General features: G+C 36.7%; 1 protein-coding gene across 6 annotated transcripts; it reads left to right on the forward strand.

Moving 5' to 3' along the window:
• Nucleotides 1-1,853: 1,853 nt before the first annotated feature.
• LOC18444160 (uncharacterized) lies at nucleotides 1,854-11,315 on the forward strand. 6 transcript variants are annotated; one of them, XR_016060021.1, is made up of 7 exons: nucleotides 1,855-2,051; nucleotides 2,132-2,210; nucleotides 2,754-2,843; nucleotides 5,577-5,670; nucleotides 5,878-5,942; nucleotides 9,497-9,544; nucleotides 9,834-10,042. XR_016060021.1 is itself a non-coding variant. In XM_011628745.3 (6 exons), the coding sequence occupies exons 1-6, from the start codon at nucleotides 1,933-1,935 to the stop codon at nucleotides 9,914-9,916; spliced, it is 513 nt and encodes a 170-aa protein (XP_011627047.1). In that variant the 5' UTR covers nucleotides 1,854-1,932; the 3' UTR covers nucleotides 9,917-10,042. The 6 variants fall into 6 exon arrangements, 4 of the variants coding, with proteins under 4 accessions (XP_011627047.1, XP_088729068.1, XP_088729069.1 ...); XM_011628745.3 differs by lacking the exon at nucleotides 5,878-5,942 and having other exon boundaries at nucleotides 1,854-2,051; XM_088872942.1 differs by lacking the exons at nucleotides 5,878-5,942; nucleotides 9,834-10,042 and adding an exon at nucleotides 10,961-11,315.
• Nucleotides 11,316-18,475: the final 7,160 nt, after the last annotated feature.

Here is an 18,475-nt window from a genome sequence, read left to right on the forward strand (position 1 = left end):
CATATTATCTAGATCACCCATTTTCAAGTGTTCATAGATATATAAGATTTGTTTCATTTTTTGAGATACAAATTTCATAATCAATAGTAGAAATCGATTTTAGAGCTATCGTAGAGATTTCTGCATGCCCAAAGTGGTTTTTGAACGAGATTTTGAGGTAAGACTTTAATTTTTTAATGAAACCTATGCCCTAGAGAAAATGCATCCTTTGATAGATTCACCGTACTTCTATAGTATAGTATAAGGTGAGTGCCTAAATCAAACCCAACTCTTTAATGGGAAAAGTTCTTATAAGGTGTCAACCTTATACTATACAAGTAAGGTGCACCTAAAAGACTCACTAGAGAAGGTCGCTTTTATGTTGGAAAACCTTCAAATTGGTCATCTCGACTTTGAGATTCATAGATATGACAAAGAGGGTTTTTTAATCCTAAAAATGGTTCGTCTTCCAAAAAATTATCTAGACGGCCTATTTTTAAGATTTTCAAGAGCTTTTATTTTTATAATTGGGAGGCAACAATAGATTTTTCATATTGCAAAGCCCTACGGCACCAAAATTGCATTTTCAGCATAGTTTTGAGATGCACTTTACTTCAAGAAAAAAGTTTATATAAGGATGCAACCTTATAATGTAGAACTACGGATCCATCTCAAAAATCCATTAGAAAAGTTATTTTTAACGTTGAAAAACCCTTTGACCATGAAAAATAAAAAGATTTTAAGTCTCAGAAATAGTGCATTTATTATCTACACCGTCCATTTTCAAGATTTTCATGTTTATATATCTACTTGATGTTAACCATTTTTAAAATTTAAAATTTTATAATTAGATATAAAAATAGATTTTGAGATAACCCTAAGAACATTTTATATGAAAATTATATACCATGATAAAATTTGAAGGTGCACCTTACTTCTACTGCTACGGATGCATCCGTATGCCAACTGCACCATTTCTTCAATAGTGTAACGTTGAGACCTGATATAAACCTCATCTCTCTTTTATTTTATTTTATTTATTAAAAAATTATTTCATACGGGCTGAAAATCATTTCTACAATATGTGGTCCAGAGGGGTAAAGCATCCATCTTAAAGATGAATGCAAATAGGTGGCCATCTAAAAACAAGTGTAACTAAGGCCCAAATTTTTTGTTAATATAATTATTATTTCTAGTTCTCATTTTTTTTTTTTTTTGGAAAAATTGTAAAAATCTCCCTAAATGGACTTTTTATCTCACTTTACCTACTCAATTTTTCCTAGCAAATGCCCTCATAGAAAAGTTTATTTTTTTGGATGAAAATACCATTTCTTCATCTAACAAATTATTTTAGTGGGAGAGGGCAGTCGGGCATTTATTATTTTTATTAGAATGGCCGGTCTAGCGTTTATTATTTTTATTAGAATGGCCGGTCCGGAGTTTCATGGTGGCAGTCCGTCGTTTCATAGTGGCAGTCTAGCGTTTCATGGTAGCGGTCTGGGCTATTATTTTTTGCTAAAATGGGCGGTCTTGCATCTTGGAGGGACAATCCAGCTTTTTGATATGGCGGTGTGACATTTTGAAGGGGCAGTTCGACGTTTTGAAGTAGCGGTTCGGCGTTTTGACGTAGCATTCCCACGTTTTGAAGTACGTTTTGAAGTGAACAGTCCGGTATTGTACAAGTGCAGTTCGGTGTTTCCTTTCATTAGGATCCAAAAATGATTTGTTAAAGTGAGGGAAAGGTATTTTTATAAATAAAAAAAAAATTAACTTTTTTTTTTTTATGGGAAGTTGCTAGTATGGGTAGGGTAAAGTGCGTAAAAAAATCCATTTGGTTTTTTTTGTTGTTGTATTTTCCCTTTTTTTTTCATATTCATGATCAAATTATATTTAAAAAATACCACACCGTCATTTCTGTGTCTCTCTTGATTAATTCTTTTGGTGAGTGGAGTAATGGCGGGAGAGTTGAAGAGGAGCAACAGCACGTTCAACATCTCCGCCTCCCCGAAGCTCTTCACCCTCGCAATTGTCAACACTGGCGGAAGGGTCCTCTTGGGTCTCAAGAAACGAGGGTCTCTCTCTCTTCTCTCTCTCTCACACCTGGCTCTTTGTAATGTACAAATTTCACCCTGATTTCCCCCCTTGGTGGCAGTTTTGGAGAGGGCTATTTCAATGGATTTGGTGGGAAACTTGAGGAAGGGGAATCCATCGATGAAGCGGCTGCTAGAGAGGTGATACCCCCCTTCTTCTAATTAAAATTCAAAGTGCACTGCTTAACTATATCTGATCTTCTTGGGCTTCTTTTTTTCGTTTCTCGAATTTGTTGGGCTTCTTCTTAATCGATCTAGAGCTAGTTTAAGTAAACACCACTATAGATCACGCTAATGTTTCCATTTTCCAATTAATTACTTCATCCAGTCTCTCTGGGATTTATCTTCTTGTGGGTGTCTAATTCATTAGAAAATAAACAGAGGATCAAAAAATAGCATGAATTCCAGTATCTGTCCTCATTAATAGCTACTATTACTAGCTCTCCATCGTGATGTACAATGACAAGAAACCTGTAAGTTGGATTTTAGCATATTGACAACTTGCCCACCAATGTTTTTTCTCAGCATTAGTCTTCAAAATTAGTGGCCGAATTGGTTAAGAAATGATTTTTTTGTACTATCTGTCCCTTAACTGCTGCTTGGTAATTTGAAAGCAGTCTTTTTTTTAGAGAAAGTGTTTGCTCAGTTATTCGTAGCAGAGTCATTTAACATTGGTTCTTGCAGCTTGAAGAAGAGGCTTGTATCTCTCCAGTGGGTATGAAGAAGCATGGAGTCCTGATGTTTTTTTTTGATGACAGGCCTTGCCCTTGGGAGGTTTGTAGTTATTTTAGTATATGGTTGGTAGAAATACCAATCTATCTCTCGTTGTTTTCTGATGCTTGTGGATAATAGAAATTCTCTAGTGAACCATTGGGATTTGGTGTAGATTGATATGGTTTATGCATCTGATTACTTAAACGATGATGGTTTTGCTATCCGTGCTGTTTTGAGCTATAGAGTTGGTAACTGATTAATATTTGGAACATGTTAGTATGCCGTTTTCTAGAATTTCTAGATGTTTTGTTATGAATAACAGGCCAAAATAAGTATCCCGTTGTGTCGCAATTAGCATGGCGCGTATTCTGGATGTTCTTGGCAAGATAAAGATCATTAACTTGTAATTCAATGATAAGGATAGAAGTGATCCAACTAGAAAGGAACTCATTTTAAGGAATTCATAGGAGTTATTCAGGGTTAGGTTAGATAGAGATTAGAAGTTAACTTTCAAGATTGGTGGAATATAAAAATGGATGAGTGAGAAATCCAGTTTGAAAGCCCACTTAGATTTTAATATGTCATAGGTGGCTTAGTCATTTATTTTCTTCTGATGAAAGGGATCTGCAAGGGAGACATAAAATGAAAGGGAAGAGATTGGAGATCGAGAAGAAAGACCTGCATTTCCCACAAGATCCAAGAACCATGTCCTCTTAAGTGTTGATCTTCAACCATATTGCCATCTGAATTTTAACTTGCTTCTAAATAACATATCAGACCCTTGCAATGTTCAACAAGGCGGAGGTGGCCGCCTAGGCGGCGAGGGGACTGGGCTGCCTAGGTGGGTGTCCAGACCCAAAAAAACCAGTGATTTTTTTTTAAAAAATTTGGATCCCCCACACCTCCCCCTAGTTTATGATATATAAAATTTTCTGTTTTATTATTTAATAAGTAAGTTTTGTATGTAATATATTGTTAAATTGCCGGAAGCACAGATCAAAACCTTCTTGAAGTGGACTCAATTTCGGGCCAAACCAAAATGTTTGGGATCCCAAATCTCCTCTTTTACAATCCCTATAAGCCAAACTAAGATTAGGGTTGAATATCCTTTAATATCGTGACCATTAGAGGATTTCGATAAAAATTTCGATCTCTCGAAAAATATTCAAATCTAGTTTTTTTTAAGTTATTTCTCTCTCTAAAGTTCACTAAATTTGTTTAAATTTGTTTTGGGGGGCAGGAATGACCCCCCTTTTAAGGAGGTAAAATGTCTTTTTTTGCCCCACCTGAAAAAACATTTCTGCCAAAGCCCTGCGTGCTGCCTAGGCGGGCACCTAGTTTCGCCTTATTGACCGCCTAATCGGCTGCCCGACCGCCTCGGCGATCGCCTAGTTCTGGCGCCTAGTTAGTCCCGCCTTAAGAACGCGTAGGCTCTTTTTAAAATAGCCGCCTAGGGGGTCGGGCAGGCAACTTTTTGAACACTGGAACCCTTGTAATAAGGGTGCCAGATTCCCCTATTTATTAGATTCTCCTTATTGATGTAATTTCCTCAACAAAGTTTCCACCATAACTCCAGTGTGGGATTACCACTTCTAAAACTTGTCTTCCTTTGGTGACTACAATTACCAATAAGCTCTTAGGAATCCTAATTTTGGAAGCGGGAACATCATTCCAAAGAAACACCCAGATTCTAGGGTGCATTGTCTTTTTGTGAAAGATCCATATCCACTTACCTACAGAGAACTTGTTAGAGCCCTGAACTTTACCCAAGGCCTATATTCCAGGCTTACTCACATCCTATTCCATGACGTGACTCTTGCAGTTATCCTCACCCGCATTACCTATTCTAACTATGATCTCATACAATGCACGGGCCCAAAAACATGATGATGAGTAAACTATTGTGAGAAAATAGTGATATTTTCCCTCCACTGCAACTTAGGCAAAGACCTCTGTCCTGGAAATATATACTTGGACAATGGTAATCCCTGCATGTAGATAAAATACCCCAACTTTACAACAGATTGCATTAGAAAATTCCAGTTCATGGTCATGAGGAACCCTTATCGCAAAGACAAGTCCCTAACACTGACTTTGCAAGTTTCTTTCATAACATACATTTTATATCTCAAGGGACATGAAACTGATTTATGGGATAGCCTCATGGGAAATCCGAAATCAATAGAATTTGCTGGTGCCTTTAAGGATGAGATGGGGGTACTTGGGATGCTACACAAGGATATAGATGATTGTTTGGAGGTTTGAGGATTTTATGCCAAAGGGCCACGTTTAGACTCCAGATGATTGAGGAGGATGCTCTTCATGTTATCTGGTGGCCCATGATGACAAGTTTTTTCTGTGAAACTTGCCCAAAATTCTTGGGGGATATCAAAAACCTAGCAAGGTGTTATTTTCAAATTTCTATGTTCAGAGTAGCGATGTGGTTGTGGATGCTTTGGTTGGTTGTCAAGGTCATTGTTGGACTTATCATTTTGAACTTGGGCTTGAAGTGTTAAATGATACTCTCAGTTTCTACTGCCTTTGATGGAGGCTTCCCTGGATATAAATAATGATCCTCTTTGGCAGCCTAGAATATAGAAAATGCTCTAAATTAATGTAAGATAAATTTCTTAACTGCCCGAGCATAACTTAGTTATAACCATTTGAATGTATATGGTGGTAGACAAACCATTTTGAGTACTTATGAATTTTTGTCTTTGCATGTTGGAAGTATATTCTACATTTTCAACACTATTGGTCAAGATTAGTGATGAACTCTTTATTTTAATGCAGGTACATGTTTTCAATGTTCCTGACTACATGGGGAAGCCCTGCGAAACAGAAGAAATGCTACCAACTTGGTTTGCCCATGAGGATATTCCATATGGTAGTCTTATTCTGAAATCCACGAAATCTATGTTGAATTACTTCAGAGTGTCAATGTCTGTCAGATATTCTTCCAATGACATTTTAAAGTAGTTACATTCAAAGAATAAATTGAATGCCTTATAAAACCCATATAAGTAGCCCCAGAGGTGTTCATGCATAGCATCTGGCATCCCCTCTTCATAACAGTATTTTTTAAAATCTTTAGGATGAATCTACTTGGGAATTCATGTATTTTTGCAAGCAGCTATATCAGGTCTACCAAAACTCTTTGTAAGTAGCGCATAACCAATTGTTAGATTCTTGTAGATCTCCTCCTTGACTGGTCTGTCGAGAACACCATACTAACGCTCGTCTTTCAACTCGTGTTTATCATGTATGACTGTATTGATGGGTATGACACTATGCCATGGATATCTTCAAAGACCTAAATGACATGCTGAGTGCTGTGTCATTGAGACCTGTTTGAATCCTTATCATTCTAATCTGTTGCTTTTAGAACATCCATGTTTTAATAAGACTGTATGAATTGTGAATTGACATCCATGAAGAATAAAAATGGAAAAGTTTGAAGTCATGGAAATAATGGAAATGTGCTCACATTTACATTCCTTTTGTTAATTTTGTATGGTAATACGTAAAATTTATTATTTTCCAAAGTCAATTGTTAAATGTAGATGATTGTAGTCTGAAGTCATGGAACCTCGTGCTATTAATTGGACATATACTCATATTTGCATTCATTTTGTTAAGTTTTGTATGTTAACCTGTGAAGTTTATTATTTTCTGAAGTCAATGCTTGAATGTAGGTAATTGTTCGATCAGAATAATTGATGAATTTTAGAAAAGTTATGGATAACCTAGATGGTTTTATTTGAACTTGGAAGGAAGTTAGAGTAACCTAGGGTTGGCTCAATGGAAATTTTAATTCGGTATTCATTAAAATTTGACTTTCCCAGTCTGGTTTTGGTGTATAAAAGGGAAGAGGAGTCCCAGTTCCATGATCATTTATGCATAGAAGGCCTTTAAGAAGAGAATCCACTGACACCTTTTTGCATTTACTTGTGGGTGCTTGTTTCCGGTGCAACTATACACAGGACATTGTTTTTTTGTCTACATTACACAATACATTATTAAAAAGAGTAGAAGACTTATCTCATGTGCAGTAAAAAGGCAGACACACCCCTCAAGCTAAATATGAAGCTCGCCACATATAAGGGTAAACCGGTGAAAGTATTTTGTCTTTTTAAAGGTTGACTATATGTCATTAATAAGTATGATTTATCCAAAATGGTGTATCACAGAACTGTACACTCTTCTACAAACTTGGGAAAGAAAAGGCTTACATTGTCAAGAGTTGTTAACAACCACAAAGGTAGAACATCTGATCCAGCAAAAGACTTAGCACAGCTCATGAATTAGCATTGTCAAAATGATCCTAAGACCAGATATATCAGTAGTTAATTTGATCATTCACTATGCTATGGCTTTGCCAAGGCACAGCATGTTGTTCCCGTCTTCCAGTCTCAAATTCATTGGCTAATGCAAGTGCCGGTTGACTTGGATGCTTGGACTCCAAAAGTTCTCGTACCAGCTGTTACATGTTTATTCCTTTTTATTTCCTAGAGGAGCAAGAAATTGGATACAATAGCCAACTCATAGTTACCAGGATCTGGATTAAATGAGATCTGAGATTGGGACCAGGACCGCGGGATCATGACAAGCAAGAAGCTCCCTATAGTAGAGATTGCGGTCAGTCCACCCTGAAATCTAGGGATCTCAATTATTGTATGTGGGGGAGCTCGATCTAACTTAATCTGGATCTAGTAACAAAACTATAGCACCCGCAATGCTATATTATAAGTTTAGGGAATCTAGATCCTTTGTAAATCAGGACCTCAAATCCTAATAGGAATGGTCAAGATTCCAGGTGCAGAGGAGCGAGATTCCCTTCCTCGGAGCGCAAGATGGGATGCCATAGTGGAATCAAACCCTTAATAGGTTGATCCTAGTATGATCCAACTATTCAAAGAAGCTATGCACAGAGCCTTTTATAGAGCCAGCAGTGAGATCATTTGCCCTATTTTGAGAGAGATTTTTTGTATGACAACTTCTTATTTTCTTGTAGAAGTGTGCCGATATGAAACCTTCGAACCACTATAATAAAGACAACATCAGTGTTATATGGTACATGAAATCTAGTATTCCTTGATAAGAGTGTCCAACAAAGTTTATTGCTATGAACCATTCATTCAACATCATTTTAACAGCTGGGCTTGTAAGTCTTGCTTTACTTGATTCAATCTCCATTTGGAAATTATCATCACCAAAGGTTAATCATATCAAAATATAAATTTCTAGCTGGAAAGGTTGACCTACAGTTCAGTTTGGTCGTGGTGGTGGTGGTGGTTTGGTAATCCAAGGACATGTTTGTAGCTATGTATGCCATGCAGGTCCTTTATAGTCCTTTGTAGGGTTAAATGGAATGTATATAGAATGAACTAACTCAAGAGATGAAATAATTGTCCTCCAAAAGGGTAATGATGAGAAGCCGGATGTTTTGAAAGTTTATGCAATTAAGAACCAAATGAACTTTTTTTTTTTTTTTCTGTTTGGTGGGCTGTTTGAATTTGAACCTGGGATCTTGTGCTACAGTTGTCAACACTCAAGCGTCAAGCTAGGCACTCGAATCCTAGTGAACTATTTTGACTTCACATTTTTGGCTCAATGATTAGGACTTAGGGCTATAGCTCCAAGATTCAAAACCTAGCTAACCTACCCAAGATGAAAAAAAACAAAAAAAAAATCAAATGAACAGATGTATTGGAAGAGGAACCCAAGGGACAATTAAAGGGGGGGAAATTTTTTTCCCTAAACTGAGGATAAGTGATGGTGTGAAAACTGCTAAGATTAAATTGGTGTCATTGTGTGGAGGAGCCAAAGGAAGACATATCAGAGTCAAACTTTAGATAGAGAAACTATTCCACCTTTGGGCTTCTTCCATTCAAGTACGCATTTACAATGTCCCATAGACCCTGTGCTTTGAAGTCAATAATGCACTTCCTTTAAACAACATGACTAAGAGAAGTAGATGTCTGGATGATTTTGCAAATAACTGTACTTATTTAGGAATCATTCATTGGAAGTTGCATACAAAGAGCCCATAAAAAGTAGAGGATTTCCAATAATTAACCATAATTCAGGAAAGGGAAGTTCACAACAATTAGTAATAAAAATTTTGAATTATCTATATAGATTAGGGAAAAAGCAACTCAAAGGAAGATATCCTGATATGAGATCCACTACACTCACTTGTAACGATCAATAGGTTGGACTAAAAAACATGGGTTCCTGTGGGAGCACAATGTGCACTTGGTCCTTGAGGCGAAACTCCTGCTTAGAGGGATGCGCTTGATTTGAAGTTTTGAGATTCACCTTGAATAAATAAAAATTTAAAAATAATGACAATAAGAAAAGATTTGACACCTTAAACAGGTTGATCTAACCATCCAAAGTGGACAGTGTGTTCATTCTTGGGATTTTAGGGTGAGATTTCAACTCTTTTTTTTTTTTTTTCCTTTTTTTAAAAGATTTTTTACATGCAATTTTAAGAAGTGATTTTTTTAAAAAATACTACTAGGCAGGTTTTTGCCTGAGTAAGTGCATGTTTTACTTCCTTGGGAATCTGTGATCTTTACTGAAAAAATAGGTTGAAGTGAAAGAAATATTAGTTCTAGCAAATTGCTACAGATAGTTCCACAACCTATTAGTTCTTTTATCAAGTTTATCTTCCGATATTAATATCGTTCTATTAAACTGATTTGCAGATAAAATGTGGATGGATGATAAGGTTTGGTATCCTCATTTTCTTAAAGGTAAGGCTTGGTTTTCCGACTGCTTGGTTACTCTATTAACCCAGAGATCCATTTTAAATCGTACGATACAAATGAAAAGACCTTATTGGGTATTTTCTTTTGTATTGTAAAGCACAGGGTGGGAGATGTGTTTTCAATACCCACCTGTTTGTAAAAGTCTAACAATGTGCATTGACGACCGACACATTTTCCCAATTGTATCCTAAATCTAGAACCATGTTTTTGGCATATTCTTTCTAGCCAAAAATGGAAGGATGAGTTCATTTCTCTCTTTCGGACCTTTTTGCAGGTGATATGTTCAAGGGAAAGTTTTTCTTTGAGAACACCCATAACTTAGTATCTTATGAGTGCTCAGTAGTTGAGGCTTTGTAAATCATCTTAATCTGTGGTTGGGAAGAATTATGGAACTATCGATAATTCCAATATCCATGAATCCGAGTCTCAGATCCTAATATTATGCTTTAGTATCTTCTCAATATTATATTATGCTTTTGAATAGCTGCTGTGGATCATGATTCTTGTGGTGTAAACACACACAGCTTTATATTTAGCCAATGCAAAATTATTACGTGAGGGATGCGGTTAGCATGCAGGCCAAGCCCGCACATGTAGAAATGCGGTCCCATTAATAAATCTATTTTTGAGATGGATTTTTGGACTTAATTTATAAGGATATGTGTTCTCCAACATAGAGATCATGAATATGAAAAAATAAATAAATATTAAAATAATTCTAAGAAAACATTTGGACAGTTAGTTTCAATTGTTTTTAGATGGACCACATAAGATGGATACTTTATACTTCTGGACTGCATATGTAGAAATGCGGTCCAGCTTGCATGAAACAATTTTCCTTACGTGAGAACGACTTTGGTATAGTTTTCTGACATCATCACATATATTGGATAACTGCGAATTGTTTATGAACCCAAAAGAGATTAAAATATAGATATCAAGAAGGCCATTCCCTTTTTTTCTTCCCTTACAAGGCCATTCAAACATGTCTCTCATATGTAGTCCCTACACATTTCTTATGTTTGACTTGCTATGTGTTCACCCTTGAACAGTGTTTTAAAAGGGCTGGCTCATAACTAGTGGGGGCTGGTCCGAGTTCCCCACAGAATCGTGGCTCAGATTGGTTCACACTAAAAGTCACTTTTTTATGTGTAATGTCATGACAACATTGTTTTTGGGTTGATTTGAGAATCTTAAACCTCCTTTAAAAATTTTTAATGATCAACATTTTAAAATTTTCATTTTCTTTTGAAGTTTTGGCTAGTCAACCTATCTGAATCAGAGCCAGTGGGGTACTCATTTAACCCCACTGTCCAATTTTTAAGACACAGCCCTTGAATTAGCCTTCCCTCAATCTCATCTTTTGTACTTCGTGATGTCTGATGATGTATGGCTCAACAGGAACACGTCTACATTTGTTTTAGAGTGCCAGTGGATTTGATGATAGCTTAGGTGCATCTACTATGGAGGGACCCTGGACCTGGTTTCTCTCACCTTTCTTGGACCCAGCATAAGAATCTTTAGATCTAGTTTACCCTCTAATTGGACTGGGTTCAAACATCTTGAAGTTGGAGTATATCTAGTAGTTCAATCGCTATTTCTATCGTTTGAGGATTCAAAGTAAGAATCTCTAGATCTATTTTGAAAGGGCTCAAACATGTTATATTGATTTGAGAACTTATTGAATGTTTGATTTGAGAACTTATTGAATGTGGTGAGAGAAAGACATTTCATCCAATTACTCTCCTTTCAGCCCTGCCTTCTTGTACATTTCTGTCTAGTGGTTCATCCCACATTTGAGCAGCATATACTTGAGTTGTATGAAAGCCTAACCCTTCAACGATCATTCTGATGTGACAAGTGGTACTAAAGGGAACATGGTTACAAGGATCGTCCAATATGGTGGTCACTTCAGCTCCAAAAGCTCAATCATGAGTTATAGGACAAAGGATATATGTTCCACACTTTTTTGAATTTGGGCATCTTTGGAGATCTGTACTCCTGGTTAATGGGATCTGGTTCCTGTCATGCAAATCATGTCCCCCTGAGTAAATGGAATCATGTCTCCACTAAAGAAGAATTCAGTTTCTTTTACATTGGTACTGAAGATCACTGACGCATTTCGAGTCTTATACTAACCGCTACCCTTTTTCCCCACCCGTCTTCCTTATAACTCCCTAGCGCGCAATCTCTCTCTCTCTCTCTCTCTCTCTCTCTCTGTGTCAGTATGTGCACGTGTGCGCTTGTCCCTTTGTAAGTGCATGTTTCTCTAAAATTTCTGAAATCAAAACTGTCTTTCAGTATAAAGATCTACTACTTGAGAAATAATCCCACAATGGCAAACCAGGGTTTGAAGCTTTACGCTTGAACTTTGGACTTGTAAGTCACAAAACGAATGCAGTAACGTATACATTGCTGCCATATAATGTTATGGAACCTGCAGATGAAGGAGAGAAGCTGCGGAGCTAAAGCTTCGCCTTGTCCTGGTTTAAATCTTTTTTATTTCACTTTTTCGAAGCACTATAAACTCTATACAATTGATCTTTTGTCTTAATGCTATCTTATTGACCAGATCCATTATTATAGAGATTTTTGCAGGCTGACCATTTCTTTGACTCGGGACACTTCAATTTTTTTTAGAATCTAAAGAGCATTTGACCAGTTTCATGCCGAATCACATATAACTGAAAGGACCCAAATGGGGGTAAACAAGGACATTGCATTTTTATCAAATACCATAGCTCCTTTCATGTTGAGGACTAAAATTTGAATCTTTTGGGCCTTCAATATTTCTTTTCACTTATGAAACACACTCCAATGATAGAAAATTTTTAAAATATTATAAAAATGGGATCTTTGTATTTAATGATACTTTGATTTTTTAAATCAGAAAAAAACATTAATTATTTTGTTCGAAGGACTTCGTTATCAAGTTGGAGTTTGAATTCAGAAAGAGCATTAATTGTATTGTTCAACAGACTTCATTTCTGAGCAAGAATACCCTAATTAAGTGCTATATAGGAGCCTCGATTCAAAGCTGGATGGATTTCGTTCCCATATACTTGATCATTCATGCACTCTTAGATCTGACCTTGCTCTTGGTCTTAGTAACTATGGAAGGTCGCTCGCATCATATACACAAGGAGATTTATTAAAATATGCCTATGTTTTGAACTATTAATATTCTACCCTAAGTGTATTTTGATAAATTTCAAAACCCATTTTGGTGTGCTATTTGATGCCCCATTCCTATATACTTCATCATTCCATCCGCGACAAATTTGGATTATGCTCTGTTCATATTGGGATCACGATCCTTTTAACACACAATGTATGGATCTATCTCTTAATCTAGTGTTTTCAATCCCAATCCAGGATTTGACCTCACTACTAATCCCAGTAACTATAGAAGGGAACTCACGTAACATAATGGAACTGATTTTTTAAGAACCATGTTTGTTGCATTTATGTGATCCTAAATTTTGAACTCGTACTTTCTTCGTCCCAACAATCAATGCCATAAAGAAAAAAAATTGAATTTGCGCCATAAATAAGTCAAAATGTATTACTCTTCATTGAGATATAGGTTTTTAAGAACTTAAAATGAATTACGTATTTTTCAGAATTGTTCATCTAATATCTATGAGGCCATACAACACAATTGAGATAAAAAAGGAACTCCTTTAAAGCTTAGATCTAAGCATTCCATCAAATGGATTGCCTGTATTCATTGGGTTTGAAAAAACATTTCTATGGTTCTTTTTCAAATTTTGCTATTTTGATATTGTTCATAATTGTGAATTATGTATTTTCAAAAACTAAAATCTGCATGTTGTGTTGGGTTTGTTGATTCCATGAAAACATTCGCTAACTTTTACCTAAGGGTGCCTCAGACCATGTCCCTTAGTTGTTTGTCCATCCAAGATTCAGTCATCCAGCCCAAGACCTTTTATGTTGGAAAATGTTTAGATACGGTTGCAACCCTATCAAAATAAGTAAAGCCTCACCTCATAACTCACTGAAAATTGTAGTTTTGGGGTTGGACAACCTTCAAATCGACCATCTTAGCTTTGCCTTACCTCATAACTCACTGAAAATTGCGGTTTTGGGGTTGGACAACTTTCAAATCGATCATCTTAGCTTTGACTATTATGGTTGTAGAAAAAATTAGGATTTCAAACCCTAAAAAAAGAGTATATTATGACACATTATTTAGACCACCCCTTTCACCTTAAAAATAAGTAGTCACGGATTCGTAAGATCTAATCTATTTTTTTAACTTCAAATTACAGTTAGTATTAGAAATTGATTTTAGAGCCATCATTACCCAAAGTTCTTCCCGCAAGGATTCGAGCTGAGGCATTACTTTGTATCCATAAAGCCCTGGCCAAGCCCTATAGAAACCGTATACTTCATGTTTTCTGTATTTTTGGAATAAGATTAGTTTTTTTATTAATGTCATTGAAGATTCTTGGAGATAAAAGGGCTTTTAAAGCACCTATATTTACGTTTGTCTCAAAACTTCAGCGATGAACAACGAGATCATCGATAAAGTAATCTTACAATGGCGTAAATATGACACGATGCACTATATCCACGACCAGTTCACTTTTTGTCCAAGAAAAAGTGCTCTAAAAGGATGAAGAAGGGAGGGGTGGGGTGTGTCGGAAATTGATGTTAGGATGAATCTCTCTAATTGTTTTAAATTGCGAAAAGTGAAGTGTCGGCCTAGATCCTTTTGGTCTCCTCCACCACAAGGCTTATAAACTGAATTTTGATGGTTATTCTTTTGGCGATCCAAGCTTGAATGGTGTGCGTTATCTTTGCATATGCAGGTCCATGTGGTGTAGCTTTGGCTAATCATGCTGAGATGGCTTCGCTATTGGAGTTGGTTAGAGATAGATTGAGTGGGCAGTTGTGTATGGTGGAAGAGGATTCTCTAAATACTATTCTTTGGTGCAAGAAAGAGCAGAGGGTTCCACGGCAGCTTCACCATTTTTGGTCGCAAATTATGGATATCGCAGATAGCTTGGGTGTTTCATTTTAACATATCTATAGGGAAGGGAATGATTTCGCAGATGCATTGCACAGAGAGGAGAGTCTGTATATCGTAATCTATTTTTTTTTGAGTAAGTAATAAAATAATTGAATATTGTCAAAAATAAATAAATAAATAAATAAATATATGAAGAAGGGAACTTGAATAATATTGAATAAGGAAAAGTTCTTCATGAGTCAACGGGTGCAAGAGCCTACTGACTCACCAACATCCATTTTTAGGATGGATGTCGTAAAAAACTTGTGATTGGGCAAATTGGGATGTTTTTTTCTGCAAAGAATATCTTCTTTAAGTCACCCGGATGAATTTGTGCATTGGAATTCACTGTCGTATCTCTAGATCAGCTTCTCTATCCTTTATAATGGATCTCCTCATGGTTTTCTCGAGGGACCTATGGGCTTTCGGCAAGGGGACTTTTTATTTCCATACATATACTTATCCCTAGCTGACCCCAATTAATTAGGAAAAGGTTATGACAATGATGATGATGATGATATATTCTTATCCTTAATGAACTGTCTATTTGATGATGCAATTAAGTCTGATAATCTATGGGGCCTTCTCCTCTTGGGGTAATTTTTGAGTCAATCATTTGAATTATGTCATTTTTTTTTAGCCTTCCCCTTCCTCTGCCAATTTGCTGGCCTATTCTGCAATGCAACAGGCAAAAACATAATTTGGGACTAAACCTTCAGTTAAGACATGTATCAAGTCCATTTTTAATTTGGAAAATGTTCCCTGCCATCTAAATACATTAGCCTTCCTCTTTTGTTATGGAAGTGTCATGATATCATGAGTTAGTGGGAGAGATTTTTGGTCTTGGAAGGAGTTACGTCTATCTTTTATCATTCCCATTTAGGTGGGTCTCCATGCGTGGAGGAGTATTTTTATGGGAATAAACTTGCCTGGAGAGGTGTGGCTAGTCAGGAATAATAATCAAGTCGATTTTCGGAAAAGAGCCCGGGCTTAATTAGTTAGGGAGTTGATTTTTGGATGGATCCTAGCTACCTGAAGGTTGTTTGTGCGATTTTTTTTTGGCCACCTAACATAGGAAGATTGAAACTAACCCTAGTTTAAAGACTGAGGTTTTCATTAGTCTCTGTGGCAATAGGTTGATCCGAACCGGGTCCAAGTTTTGGATTCAATGGGTTGGTTTGGGTCCAAATGACTTGGACCTGTCCCGGGTCTGGGTTCGTGTCTGACTTGGACCCCTTTCGTGTTGGGTTGGGTCGACCTCAACCCGGTATGAGATATATATAAATCATATCACACAGCACAAAAATAACTTTTTATTATTTATCGTATGTGTTGGTAGATTTCGGTTGGTTTTAGCAAGTTTTGGCTTAAAGAATGGATTTTGTTAAACTTTTTAGGCAAACCGATATATAAAACTGCTTATACGTATATGAGGATTAATGATATTGAAATAGTGACGAAGAAACCATCATGTTATTGGTGAGTTATAAAGACCAATGTTCCTTGGCACTACCATGTTCTTATCCATAATTTAGTGGTGGTGGTTACGTAATATTCATTGATTCTTTTTTTTTATCTTGCAACCCCGTAAATTCCTTTTTTTGATGAATTTTTAACCTCAATAAAAATTAAAATAACATAGGCTTTGTTTGAGGTTTTTCTTAAAGAGAGAGAATGATCTCTCATCCTTGGATCCTTTGCTTTCGGGGAATGATCTCTCATTCCATCGCTCCCTCCATGTCTCACTGTTCACACTGACGGTCACGATTTCGCGATTGGCTCTCATATACGCTGGTAGATGGCTTTTCTTCACCCGAACAAAACTCCGAGTTCACTCTCTCATTAACTCCTGATTCATTTTCTCTCTGACTGCAAATTACTACCTCTCTTTTAACTCCTAATTTCATTCTCTCCAACTGCAAATTACTCCCTCACTCTAAAATAAAAATAGGCCCAAGAAAGAGAAGCAAAATCCGCTTTAATTCTTAATGTTCACATGTCTCACTCCCTCTCTCTATACAATACATCAACTGAAATCAATAACCATAATAAAAAAAGAGAAGAAATAACTCTCTCTCTTTCATATCAAAAGAAGAAGAAGAAAGAAATGAAAATGAAACAGGAAAGAAGAAAGAAATGAAAATGAAACAGGAACTGTAGATTCTGAAACCGAAACTCTCGTCTCAAAGGAGGAAACCCTAGATATTTGGGGTTTGGGGCAAAAAAAAAGGAGGAAAAAATTGAGAATTTGCAGGGTGAGGGGCGCTATAGAAGAGGCGGTGGTCACGCCCTTTGACGGGACGGGAAATGTAATGGGAGACAGAATTGGGGAGGTGGCAGCTGAGCTGCTACTTGTGCTGTGCCAGGCAACTTTGAGGTCGGGAAGCAAGGGATATGGGTTTTCTTTATCTCAATCTTCGAGTCTCTCTCTCTCTTCGTGAGCAACCGCCTGAGCTTTTTTCTCTCTCTATGGTACATCTCAATCTCCGAGTCAAATACTGGGCTCTCTCTCTCTCTCTAAGCAAGCACCTGCGCTTTTATCCTTTCTTGCTCGCACTTCATCCGGTTATGGATAGAAGAGCGAAGAAGTATGGCTTCTTGCGTTCGCCCAGTTTCTCTCTCCTCTTCCTTTCTCTCCCTTGTCTCTGTGTAGGATGACCGATGGGTTCTTCTCTTCTCTTCTCTTGGCATGATTTCCATTTTTATTGGGGTAAATCTCTCTTTCAGTTTCTCTTCCTCTCTTGGCTTTGGCATGCAAGATAGGAATAAAAATTATTCAGGTATAGGAAAAATAGTAGTCTTTTTCTTCCAAGCAATATTTTTCATCTTTAGGCTCAAAGACATAGATAAGTTAAAATTGAGGAAAATATATCTAAAGAAGCAAACCAAGTTGCTGTCTTATTGACCAAATTCGGGGCCTAATAATGTTTTTTGCATCTTAGACCACCTGATTATTCTCTCAATAGACGTAGCTTATACTTCTTACCAAGGGGCTCTTTCTTTGAATTATTGTATTATTCGTTTTTTTTTTTTTTTTTAACAATGTTACTAAAATACAATTATTGCATTTTTTTTTTAAAATACAATTATTGCATTTTTTTTTTAACAATGTTGTATTATTTGTTACACCCAATCAGAAAGGAAAAACATCTGAAATAAACAAATTCTGTATAGACACATCTTGTTTTGCCAATCCATCGGCAATGTCATTAGCCTCTCTATACAATGTTGAAATGATATTTGGAGACCCTTGCATATATCCATAACATTTAACCATTTCCGCCTCAAGCTCCATGGCGGTCTGGATATCTTATTGCACCAATTTATCACGTTCAGAGTGTTCCCTTCAACAAGACATGGCATTTTGACATTTACTTACTCACAATCTGAACTCCACACTCTAACGCAGCCAACTTCGCTTCATTAGCCGTTACCTCCCCACAAGGACCAGCAAAACAAAAAATCACATCTCCAAATGCATCTGGCAAAATTCCTCCATCTCTAGATAGGCCTGGGTTTCCTAATGAGCTTCCATCGAAGTTAAGGTTGTTACTCCATAGCATAGGTAACTCCACCTACCTTTTGGTCTTACTTTCATTATTTTTTGAAGTATCAAATTATGCAAATTAATCTCAACATCCGCTCTGGCTACTATTAACCCTTCATTTTTCATGGAGAACCAACTCCAACCTGAATGGAGAATCTTATTTTTAACCAATTCCACCTCCATAGCTTTGTTATCAAAGATCCTCTTATTGCGCTCCATACAAATCTCCCAAAGAACAACAACTCTTACCATCTCCCAAATCATCTTGCGTACCATTGGTAGAGAATCCAATTCCATTCTACCCAAAATATTCATATGACTACTCGGTACCACT

The sequence above is a fragment of the Amborella trichopoda genome, chromosome 7 (genome assembly GCF_054954075.1).
Source record: "Amborella trichopoda isolate Santa Cruz 75 chromosome 7, AtrichopodaSantaCruz75HAP2 v2.0, whole genome shotgun sequence".
Taxonomy (NCBI): Eukaryota; Viridiplantae; Streptophyta; class Magnoliopsida; order Amborellales; family Amborellaceae; genus Amborella; species Amborella trichopoda.